The sequence below is a fragment of the Scyliorhinus canicula genome, chromosome 17, assembly GCF_902713615.1.
Source record: "Scyliorhinus canicula chromosome 17, sScyCan1.1, whole genome shotgun sequence".
NCBI lineage: Eukaryota > Metazoa > Chordata > Chondrichthyes > Carcharhiniformes > Scyliorhinidae > Scyliorhinus > Scyliorhinus canicula.
In genome coordinates this window covers 12,370,702-12,388,549 of record NC_052162.1, presented here as the reverse complement: position 1 = coordinate 12,388,549, position 17,848 = coordinate 12,370,702, and the positions used below count along the sequence as shown (strand labels likewise).

The following is a 17,848-nucleotide window of genomic DNA, read 5'->3' as shown; positions in this document are numbered from 1 at the left end:
GATTCCCTGGAGAATCGCTTGGGGCCCATTGACAGAGGCTCGCCCCCCCCCCCCCCCCCCCCCGCGATTCTCTGCGCGAAACTGACTGAGTTCCCAACGTCGTGGTTCTAACCACGTTTCGGCCGTCGGGAACCTCAGGTGGCGGCTGCGGACTCAATCCGTGGCCGCGCTTGGGGGGGGGGTGAGGGGGGGGGAGAGAGGATCGATCACCAGGGTGAGCCACATAGATGACAAGGGGAGCGATCGGGCAGCAGGGATCTGCGGGTGCGCGTGATCGTGAGGGGGTCTACATTCTGCATGTCGGTCCGCAGTGCGAGTCTGCCATGTCACATGGGGCGGCCGCCGCAGGACGCGGCCGCGCGCATGCGCAGACTCCTAACCGGAAGTGCGGGGCCCCCTATCCGCTGCGAGAAGCACTCCGGGACCCTGCCAGCCCCCTGCAGGTAGGAGACTAGCTCAGGACTTCCTTCAGGAAAGTCCAGAGTGAAACACCAGCGATTTGATGTGGCGTGGGGACATAAACCAATGTTTGGAGAATCCAGACCTGCATATTTTGCAACTGTTCCCCTCCCCCCCACCTCAGTTAGCAAGCAGTTATATCAGAGGGGATTTAAATCCACTATTTAACCCCCAGCTAGGGTTCGGGATAACCCACTGAATCAGACGGGAGGGCTAAAACTGGATTCTCGACAGGCGTCATGCCCGCTGTGTCTTCCGGCTCACTGCGCCTGGTCCAATCAGGTTTGTGGCCCGATCGGATGAGAACCTAATTACAGCTGCTCCTTATGCATTTAAATATAATTACCGGGTTTGAAGTTGGATGTTCCAGCCTCCCAGTATGCTCCCGTTCTCCCATGCTTCCTCTACCTAGCTGGAAGTCCCACAGGTGCCGCCTCTCCTGGTCCTGAGAAGCCTGGGCCAGGTGCTAAACCCTCCTTTGAAATAGAACATAGAACATTACAGCGCAGTACAGGCCCTTCGGCCAACGATGTTGCACCGTCCTGTGAAACCCTTCTAAAGTCCCTCTACACTATTCCCTTATCGTCTGTCAATCAAGAGGTTTGTAAAAGGTAGGGGGCCCTGAAATTGAATGTAAACAATGCAGTTCAAAACGTTTAGGCTTCTCAGCATACCCAGAGGCTTGAAGAAGTTAAAGGGAAATGAAATTGACTGTGATAAAAGCACTTCAAAGATTTCCAACACATCAGAGGGAAAATTTTCACCTTCATCAGTCAGATCATTGAACTTTGCATGCTGGGAGAGACATCAAAAGGTTTCAAGGTGACAGAGGGAAGCTTTTTACATTCATTTGAAAGATCTTCAAACATGACATGCTGGGAGACACATCAAAGGGTTCCAACATATAAGTGGGAAGATTTAAACTACAACTTGTCACGATGGAAAATATTGTATTGATTTTCAAAGCTTCAGAGAGAAGGTCCACCACATGACCCTCTTCCTGGGAAAGACCCATCCAGCCCAGCCCAAGCCCCTCCAACCCGCATCTCCACTGAAGGACCCCCCACCCCGCCCCCCACATCAGCACCATGGAGGCAAGTGTAGAAAGAGTACTCATCTCCTTGTCCTCCTCCTCCTCCTCTCAGTCCATAGCATCAGGGGCAGGAGCTGAAGGGGGGACTGAGGTGGGGGACTTGAAGAGGGAACGGAGGGAGAAGAGCCCGAAGGGAGAGTTCCCCTCCCACCTTCATCACTGGCAAGGCTCCCCCTTATTAGCTGGCAAGGCCCCCTTCCTCAAACACTGGCACCCCACCCCCCCAGTGAGCAACACTCCATTATGTGCTCGGCAAATGTTCCACCCCCCACTTCAAGCTCTGCCTTCGGGCGCCTCCCCCTCCGGATTTTAGTGAGTTAGTATTCAATTTTACAGACTTGCTGTTAAGTCAGTGAAAATAAAAACAGAGAGGTGGAAAACGAGCAGCAGATTTGCTTATTATCCATTCTGGCACTGTTGCACAAAAGAACTTGGGCGGGATTATCCGGTCTCCGATGCCGAAATCGTGTTCGCCGATCGGCCAGAGAATCCACTTTGGCACCAAATTCGGTGGCGGCGCCACTTTTGAGATGCTCAGCCCCCTCTAAAACGGCATACTGGCAGAGTACAGCGCAGGCCATCAGGGGTGAGCCGATCCACGGGCAAGGGGGCTTTGTTGGGGGCTGGGGGCACTGGTGGCTAGGTGGTCTGGGGGTGGCAAGCCTGGCCAAAGGGGAACACTATTTGGCAGGACGGGACCACATGCGGCCGGCACCATGCGCATGCGCGGCCACAGACCCGGCAATTCTCCGGTTGTATCCGCAGCGCGAGCCAAGGGCTTTACCCTGCATGGCTGCTAGCCCCCCACCAAACGGTGGTCGTTTCACGCCATTTTTTGGGTTATAAAATGCCAGTTCCACACCGGTGTCAGCACGTTGTCTCAAAATTGGAGAATCCAGCCCCTTGCATTTATACCGCACCTTTCATGGCCACCATATACATCATAAAGAACTTTTAAGTTAAGGATGCACTGTTCTAGCATAGGAAAGATGGCAGACATTTTTCACATGGCATGCTCACAGAAACAACAATGTGATATCGATCAAATTATGGTTTTTTGTGATATTGATTGAGGAATAAATATTCCCAGATCTTCTTCAGTATAGTTCTGTGGAATCTTCTGCATCCACCCGAGAATGTCTCAATTTGTCCGTTCAATCGAAAGATCACGGGTGTGATTCTCCAACGCCTGACACCGAAATTGGGATCAGCGATCGGGTAGATAATAGCTCCCGATGCCAGATCCGGGGCAAGCGCGGGTTTCACGCCGGTTCGCAATGCTCCACCCCCTCCAAATCAGCGGCATCGGGACATGCGCCGCGGGCAGTCTCAAGGCTGTTGGCAATGTTGTCCACCCCAATGCGCTGAGTTCCCGATGGCGCGGGCCATGTGTGGTCCCAGTGGTCGGGAACCTGGTGTGCCGGCTGCAGACAGTGTCCAGCGCCGCCACACTCGTCCGGGATACGTGCTGCTGGCCGGGGGGGGGCTTCTGCTAGGGCTGGGGAGACTGGTGGGGGGGGGGGGGGGGGGGGGGGGGTTGGCCAGGGTGTGTGTAGGGTGGGCGGGTTAGGATTCCAGCACAGCCGGCCCATGTTTTCTGGCGTGACCGGTACAGACCGGCAGCCCCGCGCATGTACGACCCGGGTCCCGACTATTCTCCGGCTGTTTTCTGTGCAATCCGCAGGTGGTTCACGTGGTGTCGGTGCTAGCCCCTCACTGGTACGGGAATTGGCGTGGGGTTTGCGCCAATTTTACAGTCGTGATCCACCCACGGGTTCTCTGTTGGCGCCGACACTTAGCCGCTGGAGTGGAGAATTCCGCCTGACACATTTGACAGTGCAGCACTTCCTCAATACTGCATTGGAGATTCAGCATCGATTTTTCTGCTCAGTTCCTTGAGTGATACTTAAACCATCTGGCTTAGGGGCTGACACAAAATCAGGATTAACCCCAAAGAGTGCCCAGTTGAAGACGGATTTCATTATTAACTGGTGCCTTCAAACCTTTTTTTAACATGAGCGAAGGAATGTTGGATTATACATAATGATGTACTGTTATTGTAAATTTTTCTACACATGCTGTGCAGGAGCCATCTCTGGCTGAAGCTGTCTGCAAATTATTTAGCAAGCGCCTCTTTTCATTATAAATCTGCCATTTGTTTTAAAGCACAAAAGAGTAAAGTAATTCAATATTTTGAGCCATAATTGAAATCAAGTAGGCATCTTCCGTTGCAAAGATGCTACATGCATTTGACTGGTACTTATTAATAATAGGGTTGGCCATGATTAGAATTTTAGATGTTACACTAATCCTGCTAAATTGTTGGTAAACAAAACAATGTTGGGATTGTGCCAGAGATACAGTGCTCATTTGTCATAATTTATGTGCATTAATAAGATATTAAGAGTTTAGATTTTCTGCCTTGGCCATTGATAAATATTGAAGAAAATATCTCTCGTTACCAAGTCATTTGCCTGTTCATTCATGTTTAATTTTCACTGGTTCTAATCTATATTAAAGTGAAAGTTACAAAACGTGAAAGCTTGTTGACAATTTTAGGGTGGTTTGGTAAATTTGGTGGACAGTGGGCGATATTAAAAATGTGCATTTCTACCAATTAATTGTAAGGCTGTGATAAAATTTGAATATTTGTTGTTACCGTGAGATCAGTCAATGGACTTTTATTATGTTGACTTGTAATTTTAATATATTTTATATATGTAGTTAATATTACAAACGCTCCCATCGAAAACCACACAAGAAGCCCCCAGCCAAGTGGATTGACATTGCCATGGTCAACTCTCTCCTTTTTCTAAATTGTCATTTGTGAAGCTAGTACTTCCTCCAACTTTCTGTCCACATTGATTTACCTCCAGGCTTGAAACATTTTCTGTTTGTTTTGCAACCTAACCTGGCACTTGGCACATAAACATGCGAAGCAAATGTCACCTCAAGGTCTGTTATGATAGTCTGGAAGCAATTTCGAATGTTACACAGTAATGCCATGTAATTACTCTGGAGCAGAGAAGCATGTTTGTACTGGCTGATGGGGTTTTGGACAGGCAACCATTATTGTCATCTGTAAAGCAGGTAGGGGAATACCGCCGCAAGACCTCCTTTATTTTTGTGCAATGCAATTTAGTTCTTGCCTCACATGTAATTAGCTTGCAGAAAAACCTAATTCAAAAAGCCCACAATGTTTTTGTTAGAAAATTGCCAAGCTTGTGGATAGAAAAAGATGAACACGTGACTTAACGTGAAATAGAGACTCTGTATAATGTGCCTCTCCCGCTTAATTAAAACACACATTCTTCAGCACATATTGGTCCTTGATTTTTCTGGCCTGTGACTCGCTCACCCAGCCCCCAGAGAGGGTAGACAGTGAAGCCAAACATGAGTCGATTCAATCAAGGAGTAAAAGTGTTCTTTTTCCAATGTCTCACAGCTGGAGATTTCACGTCAGCCCTATTGTTGAACCTGAATCAAAAACTATAGGCAGGACTCACCATTGGCTGGTGCAGTGAATTAGAAATTGGACCGTTCACAGATGCAATCTGGGCTCAACATTGAATCACTGCTGATGGATGAAGGCTTATTTCAACTGCTGGTTGTATGAGGTCCTTTGGGTGATCTCAATTCAGTTCAATGGCTGTGTGTCTCAGTTCTCGGAGTTAGAATGTTGTGAGTTCATGGTCACACTCCAGCACGTGACTTCAAAGGTCAAGGTTGGCACTCCAGTGCTGGACTGAGGGTGTGCTGAGATGTCCGATATGGCGTCTTTAGATTAGACATTTGGACGATTCTCTTGCCACGTTGTGCCCGGCGTTGATCTCACTATGTAGGGAGAATAACGGGAGAGACCCAAAATGGGATTCCCACAAAGGGCCTGATCAAACCTCGTTTGCATTCATTTTTATCTCATTAGCGAGGTTCCTTTGACATCCCCCTCATTCTTCTGAACTCCAATGAATACCTCTGATGCCTGAACAGTGTGCCTGCCCTTTATGTGCATCAGTACCATACAGGCAGCTGGCAATATTCATGCAGGGAGGCACTACTGAAGACCCTCTCGCGGCCAAAGGTTAACTATCTGATGAGGGGCAGAGAGCTGAGCATGGCCTCCCTGATGTTGCTGGCAGTGGTCTAGGGTCTAGGGCAAGGGTGGGCAAACTACGGCCTGTGGGCCGCATGCGGCCCGCCAAAGGTCTTTATGCGGCCCACCAAGATCAAGTCATAAAAACAAATAAAAAATAAATAATTTTTTTTTAAATTAAGGTTAATGGGGGGGGGGGGGGGGGGGGGGGGGGGCTGTTGGGTTACTGGTATAGGGTGGATACGTTGACTTGAGTAGGGTGATCATTGCTCGGCACAACATGTGTTTCATGTGAAGTTTCTACTTTAAAATATTCATTAATAAAAATTAATTGCTTATTTTTTTCTTTAAAAACCTTTTATTTTGGCTATTTTAAATATTAATTATTTTACTTAATATACTATGCGGCCCTTTAAAATTGTGAATTTCTGAATGTGGCCCTTGCACAGAAAAGTTTGCCCACCCCTGGTCTAGGGGCTCCTGATCTGGGTGGGAGTGAATGTGCAGAGCGAACGTTGCCAGCACAAGTGGATGGTACACCGAGAGAAGGTGGGACAGTTATGGGCAGGGCAGGGTTGCAACCCTCCCATCAGGTTAAGCTCTGGCTGCCCCAGGGCATTGAGTGTGATGGCGTGACAGCAAGACAATCTCGGATTGTCTGAGGCTTCAACCGTGCATAGTTGGCATCGCTCTTTGTTAATTCCGTTAGTTCTTGTGCCCTCACACAATCCAGCACGTCACCTGACTCCATCCACTTGGGCATTATCATTATCACCCATCTCAGCTGCATCACTCTCCAAGCCTGGGTCAGGGCAAGGGCGGAGGGTTGTAGACCTGGAAACCTGCTGTGGCCAAGGGCACCGGGTACAGTGATGGGTGGTCAGCTTCCAGGATCATGAGGTCAAGGGGTTTATGAGGTTGGCGTGGTAAAGTGGGGGTGCGGTGGGGGAAGGTTGAGGGTACAAGGATAGATGACCTTACTGACTGTATGTGTCTCTCCTTTTCCACATCCTACCTGTTTAAAAATTAATGTTGGGATTGGGCCAGCAAGAGTCCAACAGGCCATGAGGACCAGGGACTCATAGCCTTCAAATCGACATGACAGGGGGCTGTATGCGCGTCAGTTCAACACCCCCCAGCAACCCAACCACCTCACACTGCCCCTTCCCCGACCCCAGTTCCCCCTACCGCATCAAAGGGTCTGTGACATCACACGAGGGTGATGGGCCTGCATTGGTTCTGTCAACGGGTCCCAATTCACGGCAGGGGGGTGATGACCACTCGCTGTGAGGAGAGCTGTGGCGCTCCTCAGGTTCTGATGATGTCTGACTCCTGTCTTTCTGCTGACAGCACATTAACTCCCATCCTCGTATCTGTGTGTGCGTCGGGGCACTTTATTTTGGACCACAATTCGGGGGCGGGGGGGGGAGATTTGGTGAAAGGACGTGGTTTTGCCCAGTGAGTGATGGGGTTTGCATTCTCGATCTCCGTCACTGTGGCATCATTGGTGGCACCAAGACCCACTTTGTTGTTACGTATTAAGTGTCAGAGCTGTTACATGTTTCATGTGTGACATATATTCATAGTGAGCATTTCACGCGACAATTATCCATTCCCTAACTATGATTCCTGACCTCACCTGTGCCCACTCAGTTCTCCCATCATGTCTTAATCTTAATGGACTGCACGGTAGCACAATGGTTAGCACTGTTGCTTCACAGCATCAGGGTACCAGGTTCTATTCCCGGCTTGAGACTGTTTGTGCAGACTCTGCACATTCTCCCTGTGTCCACGTGATCTGTTGAGCTGCTCACAGAAAAATACTTTTCACTGTACCGTGGTACACCATGACAATAAAACAAAATCCAAATCCTCCGGGTGCTCCGGTTTCCTCCCACAAGTCCCGAAAGATGTGCTTATTAGGTAGTTTGGGCATTCTGAATTCTCCTTCTGTGGACCCGAACAAGCGGCAGAACGTGGCGACGAGGGGATTTTCACAGTAACTTCATTGCAGTGTTAATGCAAGCCTACAACAAAGATTATTATTATTATTTTGTGGCCTTGCGTTACAACTAGGTGTGTCTCCAGGATGCACGGCAAAAGTGGAGGTGGCCTGCTGCTTTCCACACCCGTTGTCTTTGATGCCCTTTGGCAGACATCCTCTGGAGGTCCAGGACATCCTCTGGAGGTCCAGGGCATCCTCTGGAGGTCCAGGGCATCCTCTGGAGGTCCAGGGCATCCTCTGGAGGTCCAGGGCATCCTCTGGAGGTCTGCAGGCCTCGGCCAGCTTAGTGGTGTCACCGTAACACCCTTTTCTGGCTGCTGCCCCTGATACCCGCTGGTGTCGGGCGGGGGGGATATCAGAAGAACTGGAAACTGCCCGAGTCTCCTTGGTGGATGAGATCCACTTCCCCCTTCCTCGGGGAGCTTGTGGGCCCTTGGGTGACTCCATGGGACTGAGGGGCAGCTGGAGTGATCTCCAGAAGCCTTTGAGCCATCTGTCGCTGTCAGTCCTCGAGGCAAGCCATTGTCTGCGCCACGGTGCTGAAACCCTCAACGATGGTCCTCTGTGACTGGGCCACGTTCTGGAGTGCCTCAGCTATGTCCACTGTGTCAGGGACATGTCACTCAGTGAATGGGACATGATGTCGAGGCCCTCAGCCAGAACTGTCAGAAACTGAGCTGTGCCTTGGACACCACCGGTCAAGACGCGATCGTCGTGCCCCAGGGCTTTCCACTGCCGTCGCCATCTTTTAAGTGCTGGCCTGGGTGCCACACAATGCCGGCACCATCTCCTGCGGCTGAAGGCTTTGGGATCCCTCCAAACGGCCTTGCAGTTGCTGTAATGTTGCTGACAACCCCCTGCTGTATCGCACGGTCCTGGCTTAGCATCTCTAGCATGTGGGGGCACCTCGCCGAGACAGAAAGGGGTTGCGAAGATGAGTGCAAGGAGGGGAGGGTTCTGGGGAACCATCTGGACAGTCTGTTGTTGAGAGGGTGCGAGGTGGCTGCTAGTAGATTGTTGGGGGCTTATTGGGAATTGAAGGGAGGCAGGTGGGAAGGGAGAGGTGTTAACGTACCCTTGCAGCTTGTAGGTAGTCATTCATCTTCCTACATCGGACACCGGTGGTCCCTGTTACACTGTTGGCACCGAGTGCAATTGCCACTGCTTCCCGGAGGCATTTGTCACAGTGCTCGGAGGTCTCCTACCCCCTCGGGGGTACAGGGTGACCTTCCCCTCTCCTCCAAAGCGTCCAGAAGCCTGGCTAGGTTTGCATCCAGATAGCAAGGAGCATCCTGGCTTGACTGGGAGTGAGTGCTGAGCGGCCATTTAAATAATGCTCCCCTTGTTAGCAGTAAACAGCTGAATCCTCAGTCAGGCGTATCAAACGCCTGGACACTCTGCCTCGGCTTATTTCACGTGGGGAACCATTTTGTACAAAGTGCGGGTGAATTGCGATTTGGATCGCACCCACACACCTGTCGGTAATCACCCCACATTCCCTGCCTGAAATGATACTTCGGCCACGATTCAACTAAAAGGGAACTAAATCCGATACTGAGCGCGTTTAACCGCGTGTTTCCCAGCACTCTCAGCGCCGTGAAATACACGGCTATACAACGCCACTCACATTAAATAAGGGGCATCTCTGGGGAACATGCGGCTGAGGCCACGCAGAGCCCCAATATCTACACTGAGGAGCTCCACCTGCTGGAACACCTCAGCATAATGAGAGATCGGGATGCCATTTCAAAATGCCGCCTCGCTCTCCGAGGCCCCCAACACGACCCACGACTCCCCCGAAGCCCCAACGCACTGTGGGAGGGTCCTACTTCTGCTCCTATTTCCCATGTTCATCTCCTCATAAATATTTCATCGTCTTTGTAAGAAATCCAAGCAGGTGACACCTCCCCTACCTTTTCTCTTTGCGGACTTGGAGAACGTAACAATCCGTATCTTAACTCACCCACCTCAGTTACCCATCTCTGAACCGTGTTGCCCAACAAATGTCTATTAGTCACAGTTTTGAAAATGTCATTTTGAATTATAAAATCTTCGAATGGTTCTTGGTCTATATTTTGTAGCTCTGAGCTATGCAGAAATGACATGTCAGTTCACATGCGTGCAGCAACTTTATTTACAAGTTTTACACAATGCTTTAAAGAATGTTGACTCCAGGCTTCTGGTTCCGTCTTCGAGCTCCTTCAATAGTTTGTTAATGCTGCTCTGAGCCCACAACCAGACTAAACCAATCATAAGAACATAAGAAATAGGAGACCACCTGCTCCAATGAGACCCTTCAAACCTGCATCGTTATTCAATACGATCACAGCTGATATTGGGCTTAAACTCCATTTTTATGTTCGGTCCATATCCCCAAATTCCTTGAGACACCAAAAATCTGTCATTCCTTTAAATGTACTCAGGAATGGTGCATCCACAACCCCCTGGGGTGGAGAATTCTTCCTCATCACAGTCCGACATAATCAGCTCCATATCCTGAGCCTGAGGCCCGAAGCAAAATTAGCATTAATCGCAAACAGACTCACGTCAGCAAAAGTAGAACTAAACACTCCACTTACAGCACAGAAGGAGCCAATTCGGCCCACCAGCCCGCGATTTAGCAGCAACACGAGCAGCGGGCGCGATCCCCATAATGGCCGCTAAATCCTGCGAGAGGCCGAAAACGAGGTTTCAGTTCGGGATCTTCCCTGCCTCCCTCCGGTGGCGCGATCAGGTTCACGCCCAGGAAGGGTGCGAGCTTGCAATATAGTCCCATTAGAGGGCTTGCCGCCGTTACCACCACCCTCAGCGTATCTTCCCACCCAGCCAGCGTGACGTCACGCCGGTGAGCATCCCGACTGGATTTTCCTCGGAGACCCTGTCCGCCCTGATCCAAACACAATTTCACAGTGGGGAAAACGGGCCTCAGATAGGAAGCCTGCCCAAGCTCCTATTAAAGTCCTTAAGTGGCCCATTAAGGGCCTATTAAGTGGCCTATCCCTGCCCAACCTCAATTTTTAGTTCACAGTGCGGAGTAGAAAAAGTTAACCATTTCATTATCGGAAGGACTGAGGACGGGGGTAATTCAATCTGAAGGTCTCTTCAGATTTTGGGCACCCTTTTCTCAGGGACCAGTGAGCTCCGATCCTCACTGCCAAACCCCCCCACCCCACCCAACCCCCAACACCAATATCGCCCCCTCCACCCCCACCTTCTCCTTCCTTCCCATACCCAGGACCCATGGTACTTACGTGCAGTCCTGGAATGTAGGCTCAGGTACGGCACTGCAGTACCTCTTCTGGCCACTGTAGCACTGTTTCAGGAGGGACTAGCGAGCGAGACTGCCATCCAAATGCTGATGGAAGTCCCATTCATTCCCAATCAATGCTCAATTAAGCATAACATGGCAGAGGTGCTGTTGCATTTGGCAGGGATGCATCCCTTGTTGGCTCTCAGGATGCCAGGTGCCAAGCAAGGCATGTGAGCATCATGGGAAAGGTCAGCATTGGTTGTCCATCCCTAATTGTCCTTGAACTGAATACCATTCCAGAGGCAGCTAAGAGTCAGCAACATTACTGTGGACTTGGATCACAATAGATCGGAGCAGGTTAAGATGGCAGATTCCTTCCTTAGGGGACATTAGTGATTCGAGATGTTTTTTACAAAGTGACAATGAATTTCATTGTTTTCATGGTCACCATGCTAGCTTTCAATTCCATATTTTATTACTTGAACTTCAATTGCACCACCTACCCATATCCCCAGGGCCTTAGCTTGATCCTCTGGATTGTTAATCCATTGACACTGTCACTACATCACTGTCTACTCAAACTCCTGAAATATTGTCTACCCCCAAGCCACCAGGCAAACTCCAGGGCTGAAGCAAAATTCATCCTTGTTGTTTGCCAGTAGGAGGTCATTTCAAAAAGGGCCACAGACTGGGTACTTTTCATTTGTAGTGACCACTAAAGATATAAAAACAGAAAATGCTGGAAGGGTCTGGACAGAGTAGCTCGGGAGAAACTGTTCCCACTGGTAAATGGCCCAAGAAAGGCAGGACACAGTTTTAGGAGACCATTCAGCCCATCGGGCCAGCCCTCCGAAAGAGCAACCCACCCAGGCACAACCCCATCCCCATCTTATCCCTGTAACCCCACCCAACCTTTGAATATTAAGGGACAATTTAGCATGGCCAATCCACCTAACCTGCACATCTTTGGACTGTGGGAGAAGGCTGGAGCACCTGGAGGAAACCCACGCAGACACGGGGTGAGAACGTGCAAACTCCACACAGACAGTGACCCGAGGCCGAAATCAAACCCAGGTCCCTGGCGCTGAGAGGCAGCAGTGTTAACCACTGTGACATCGTAAAACATGAGGAAGAACGTTTTACATACCATGAGTGGTTAAGATCTGAAATGTGCTGACTGAGTGTGTGGAGGAGGTATATTCAATCAAGGCATTTCAGAGGAAATTGGATAATAATCCAAAAAGGAAGAAAGTACAGGGTTGTGGTGGGGGGGGGGAGGCACTAAGAGAATTTCTCCTTTGGAGAGCCAGCACAGACCACCGGGCCAAATGGCCTTCTGTGCTGCAACAATTCTGTGCTCCTGTGCTATCCAGCAGGTCAGGTAGCTTCCATGGAGAAAGAAACAAGAGTTAATATTTTAGGTCAATTACGACCCTTCATCAGAAGCTAAAATCAAAGTCACTCCCTCAGTCAAGTATCAAAGTTTTCAACCAATTCCTCCCAAATTCATGATGGTCAGCTTGCCACATCTGCTGGGAATATTTGAGAAAATCAGCGAAGAAAACTAACTTTAGGTAGATTGAAGCTGCATCACTTGTTTGGTATTTGATTTTGCTGTTTTCTGATATCTGGAAGGGTTTACACACGCTGTGCAGTGGGAAAGCAACCCAACAGCTATGTTAAAAGTGTCTTTATTTTCTTTTTTAAAAATTAATTTACGGGATGCGGGCGTTACTGGTTAGGCCAGCATTTATTGTCCATCCCTGGTTGCCTTTCAGAAGGTGGTGGTGAGCTGCCTTCTTGAACCATGACAGTCCTTGAGGTGTAGGTACAGCCACTGTGCTGTTAGAGGGGGAGTGCCAGCATGTTGCTTCAGTGACAGTGAAGGAATGGTGATATATTTCCAAGTCAAGGTCGTGAGTGACTTGGAGGGGAACTTCCCAGGTACCTGTTGGTTTTGTCCTTCCAGATGGTAGTGAGCATGGGTTTGGAAGGTGCTGTCTAAGGAACCTTTGACCTGGAAGGTGCCGAACGTCTTGAGTGTTGTTAGAGCTGCAGTCATCCAGGCAAGTGGAGAGTACTCCATTAAACTCCTGACTTGTGCCTTGCAGATGGTGAATAGGCTTTGGAGAGGTCAGTAGATGAGTTACTCACCATACGATTCCTCGCCTTTAGCCGGCCCTTGTAGCTACAGTATTAACATGGCTAGTCCAGTTCAGTTTCTGATCAATGGTAACCCCCAGAAAGTTGATTGTGGGGGATTCAGCCATGGTAATGCCATTGAATGTCAAGGGGCAGTGGTTAGATCCTCTCTTGTAGCAGATGGTCATTGCCTGGCATTTGTGTGGCACAAATGTAACTTGCCACTTGTCAGCCCAAGCCTGGATGTTGTCCAGGTCTTGCTGCATTTGGACATGGACTGCTTCATTGTCTGAGGAGTCACGAATGGTGCTGAACATTGTGAAGTCATCCGCAAACATCCCCACTTCTGACTTTATGGTGGAAGAAAGGTAATTGATGAAGTCGCTGAAGATGGTTGGGCCTGGGACACTACCCTGAGGAAGTCCTGCAGTGATGTCCCAGAGCTGAGATGATTGACCTCCAACCACCACAACCATCTTCCTTTGTGCCAGGTATGACTCCAGCTAACAGAGGGTTTCCCCTGATTCCCAATGACTCAGTTTGGCGAGGGCTCCTTGATGCCATACTTGGTCAAATGCCGCTTTGATGCCGCAGTCACTCTCACCTCTGGCCTTTCAGCTCTTTTGTCCATGTTGGAACCAAGGCTGTATTGAAGTCAGGAGCCGGGGGAACCGTGGCAGAACCCAAACTGAGTGTTATTGAGCAAGTTATTTCTGAGTAAGTCCTGCTTATTTGCACTGTTAATGATTCCTTTCTTATTCAACCCATTTTGATTTTCGCTATTGTCAAGTGTGTGCAGATACACAGTTCAACCAGCACCAAGGGTATGATTCAGTGGACTCAAATTAAAGACTGCTGACGGGCGCGTTTAACGGGTATTTCTCAGTGGCTGGAGCACCGAGAAACACCATGCTATCCAACGTCACTTTGCAGTTGATCCCCCTCAAAATCTTCTAGCTGGCAAGGACCCCCCCCCCCCCCCCCCCGGCCTAACCCTTGGCAGTGCTAACCTGGCACCTGTGCACCCTGGCACAGCCAGGCTGACAGTCTGGGATTGTCGTTGACATCCTGGCACCCTGGCAGTGCCACCTGGGCACCTTGTCAATCCGAGGGTAGCACTGGCACAGGGTGTCAGGGCCAGGGTACCAAGATGGCACTCCAGGGTGCCAGGCTGTCAGTGATGAGGTGCCCAGGTGCCAGGGGGAGTGTCAGGGTTCCACCCTGCCCTGTCCTTGACAACCCGGGGGTTTCCCATAGCCTGTGAGTACCCCCCCCCCCCCCCCCCCGTACCATCATGACTGGTGCAACAGCACACAGCAGCATCTGGCTGTGTTTCATTGCAGATTTCTTTAAGTGGGACAGACTGCCTTTAAGAGGAGCAGATTGGCTGCAGCACATGTTATCAATGCACGCTGCATGTCATGACTGGGACACATTTGTGTGGGGAAGTACTAAATGGCGCTCTGGCGATGCCGTTGGAGAGTCCCAGGTGCTAGATGAATCCCGGACGTGAGGCTCATTTAAACATTCAGATCCAGATCCAGATTGCGCCGGGCGAGAGAGTGGCGTGACTCACAATCGGCCTGGCACCCAGCCTGGATCCCGATTTGGGGCTAGGGTGCAATTCGCCCGATATGCCCGGATCTGCGCCAGGCACAACGGGGGCCGCTGAACCGAGCCCCAAAAGCCTTGATGCTCATCACTGAAAGAATGAAATTTGTTGAGACCTGCGTTAGTTGGAATGCAAAGTATACAGGGCTGCATCCTGCAAGGCTGCGAGGATTTGGGGTCTATTTTCTTGTTCCAACAGTGTGGGAAAATCAATTTATAGGTTTGAATCCTTTAGAAAGTCATAAACGTTTCCCTAGGGAAGTAAATACCTGAAAAACATTTAACTTTGAAACAATATGAATATCATCACATGTCGCTCAGCATTCGCTGCTGAGCAGGGGAAGATCTGAGCAGCTAGACGCAACACAAAGTTCCATCAATATGTTAAACGCATGAATCAAAAATGATGGTACCTGAACATTCTTCGTTAAATTCGTCAGCCTCTGAAGCCTGTCTCATGTCTGATAGTCCGGTAGCCATCATCTGATCTCTGTAGGGGAGGAAGTCAGACCGTTATTGAGGCTGGAATCGAATGAGTGGACAGGTCTCAAGAGGATTGTAGGGTTTGGAGTCGGTTTCAGAGAAAGGGAGGAGAGGGGCCTTGGAGGGATTTTTAAAAAAGTATTTGTTTCATCACATGTACAGCTAAGCGACCGAAACGTGAGGGGAAAAAAACACAACCTCAAAACGTTTTATCTGGAAGTAATTTCTGTCTCTTCCTCAGACAGTTGGACCTTTATAACATTCCCATGGATTTTTAACAGCTGTTCTGTGCCTCATGATTCCCCAGTACAAAGTTTTATGACTGAACATTGCTAAATTTTAAATATAAGCAGCTGATCTATGCAAAGGTTTTCCTAGAAACATTTTGGTATGCGACTGATGTTAAGTTTAATTTGCTCTCTTCTCTCTTACATTCTCCTTCCTGTTCTCCAACACCCACGCAGTCACTGCGCTGGGAAAATGGGAACGTCGACTGGACAGGTCGATGCCGAGTGTCTGTGAGATAACAGAATGTGTTCTTCCTCCGCTGGTGTTGGAGAAGGCTTCCCTTCCCACCACCACAACAACCCCCTTGCACCCCAGCTGCCCCCTCCCCCCCCCCCACCCAGTTCACCCTTCCTTCTCCAAATGACTCGACTCAAAGTCACACATGAGTAATTAAGCATCAGTCCAGAATGGGGTCTAAAGTTTCATAAAAACAATTGCATTTATATAGCGTCTTTCCCAGATATAGCACCTTGTCATGGGAGTGTCCCTTTAAGAAATATTTTTGTCTTATCACATGGCTTCAGTGATGTTATTGTGTGGGTGGAGTTGGGCTGTGGCTCTGAGTTTTTACTTTTGTTTTGGGTTGGGAGCTGGGCTGTGGCTCCGAGTTTTACTTTCGCTTTGAGTTTGACCTGGTTTGTACTGCACAGGTTGAATAGAAGGGTTTCTCTATATTCATTTTAAAAGCTTTTTGCAGACTGCTTGATAACTTAAAAGAGATCATTGTTTTCTGGAAACAATTCAAACCTACTGTTTGGAAACAGAGTAGCAATAACAAATCTTAAAGACAGTAAGACTCCCATATGCTGGGCCACACCTTTGAAAAGGGGTTTCTGGTTTATGGGATCCTGTTATAAAATTGGAACAGTTAACGGGGAATTTACTAAGGAGTATATTTGGATTACTGGTCCGGGGTCTTTAAGTTTGTAGTTGATAAAAATGCTTCCTGTGTGTGTTTAGAAAAATGTTAAATAAATTTGTAGAATAAAGTTTTTTAAAATTAAAACAGCTAAGACCTCTGTTGAATAATATCTGAAAGGCAGGCTCGTGTGCTCATAGTAACCGAAATCAATAAACAGTTGTAGGTCCTCCATGACATACTTTGGAGTTTTCTAAACCCTGGCCCATAACAACCTGTCCCAGATTGCTTTCACAGTCGGTAAAGTATGTTTTATGCACAGTCAGTGCTGTAAAGTAGGCTACACGGCAATCAATTTGGGCGGATTAAGATCCCAGAAGCAGCAATGTGGTACTGAGCAAACAATCGGCTTTTGCGGAGTGAATTTTGTTCAGGGATGAATGTTGGCCCAGGATTCTGAGGAGAGCTCCCTGCTCTTCTTGGAAATAAAATGCCATGGGATCTCTCATGACCATCTAGGGGTGGCAGACAGGACCTCATTTTAACATTTCATCAAAAAGACTGCACCTGCAAGAGTGTAGCAGCCCTTCTGTACTACGCTGGGAGTATTCGCCGAGGCTTGATGCTGAAGTTGCTAGAAAGGGGATTGACTCCCACTGTCATCTGATTCGGAGATGAGAATACCACCAACTAAGTCACAGCTGCCAGTTCTGTGTCTCTGACATTGAACTCAATGCTCTAACGAAGGAGCCCTTGGGCAACACTTCTTATTCAGCCGTTCATAGGTCTGATGGGAAAGCAACATTGTTCGGTCTCATGCCCAAGTGTCAGAATCTAATTGAAATGAAAATTGCTTATTGTCACAAGTAGGCTTCAATGAAGTTACTGTGAAAAGCCCCTAGTCGCCACATTCCGGCGCCTGTCCGGGGAGGCTGATACGGGAATCGAACCGTGCTGCTGGCCTGCTTGGTCTGCTTTAAAAGCCAGCGATTTAGCCCAGTGAGCTAAATCAGACCCTGAATTGATTTATCAAGTAGAGGTGTTGAGTGATAATATAAGTAACTGGACCAAAATACAACCAAATTATTTACTGATTTTCCCAGATTTTCATTTTCAATGTTTTAAGTGTACAGAATATCAGCAAGTTGGATCTACCAAGTGCGATCCCTATTTGATAAGGGCCAAGAATTGGTAATAACCACAGAAAATGCAAGAAATTCTCAGTATGGCTGGCAGCACCTATAGAGAGAGAAACACAGTTAGAGGGTTAGATGATTCTAATGAAAAGTCATCCACCTGAAATTTCAACTCGGGTTTTCCTCTCCCCAGATGCTGCCTGACGTTCTGGATGCACTTCCAGTATTTATTTAAAATTTCCAGCACCCCGATTATTTTGCTTTTGGCTAAACATTATTGATGACCCACCTATGTCCTTGCTATTGAGACAGGAAGGACACAAGCTGGATGTTTTCTCTTCATTTGCCTGATTGTAATGTGCTTCAATTGTGGCACGTGCAGCGTGCATTGATAACGCGTGCTGCAGCCAATCTGCTCCTCTTAAAGGC

At 48.8% G+C, this 17,848-nt stretch overlaps 1 protein-coding gene across 3 annotated transcripts in view; it reads right to left on the bottom strand.

Moving 5' to 3' along the window:
* zgc:66433 (uncharacterized protein LOC321250 homolog) overlaps positions 1–17,848 on the bottom strand; it is a 183,733-nt gene that overhangs the window by 52,262 nt on the left and 113,623 nt on the right. For all 3 annotated transcript variants that reach the window (XM_038775639.1, XM_038775638.1, XM_038775640.1), the window contains exon 2: positions 15,067–15,143. In XM_038775639.1, the coding sequence (XP_038631567.1) occupies positions 15,067–15,136 (70 nt within the window). In that variant the 5' untranslated portion in view covers positions 15,137–15,143. The remainder of the gene's footprint in view (positions 1–15,066; positions 15,144–17,848) is intronic.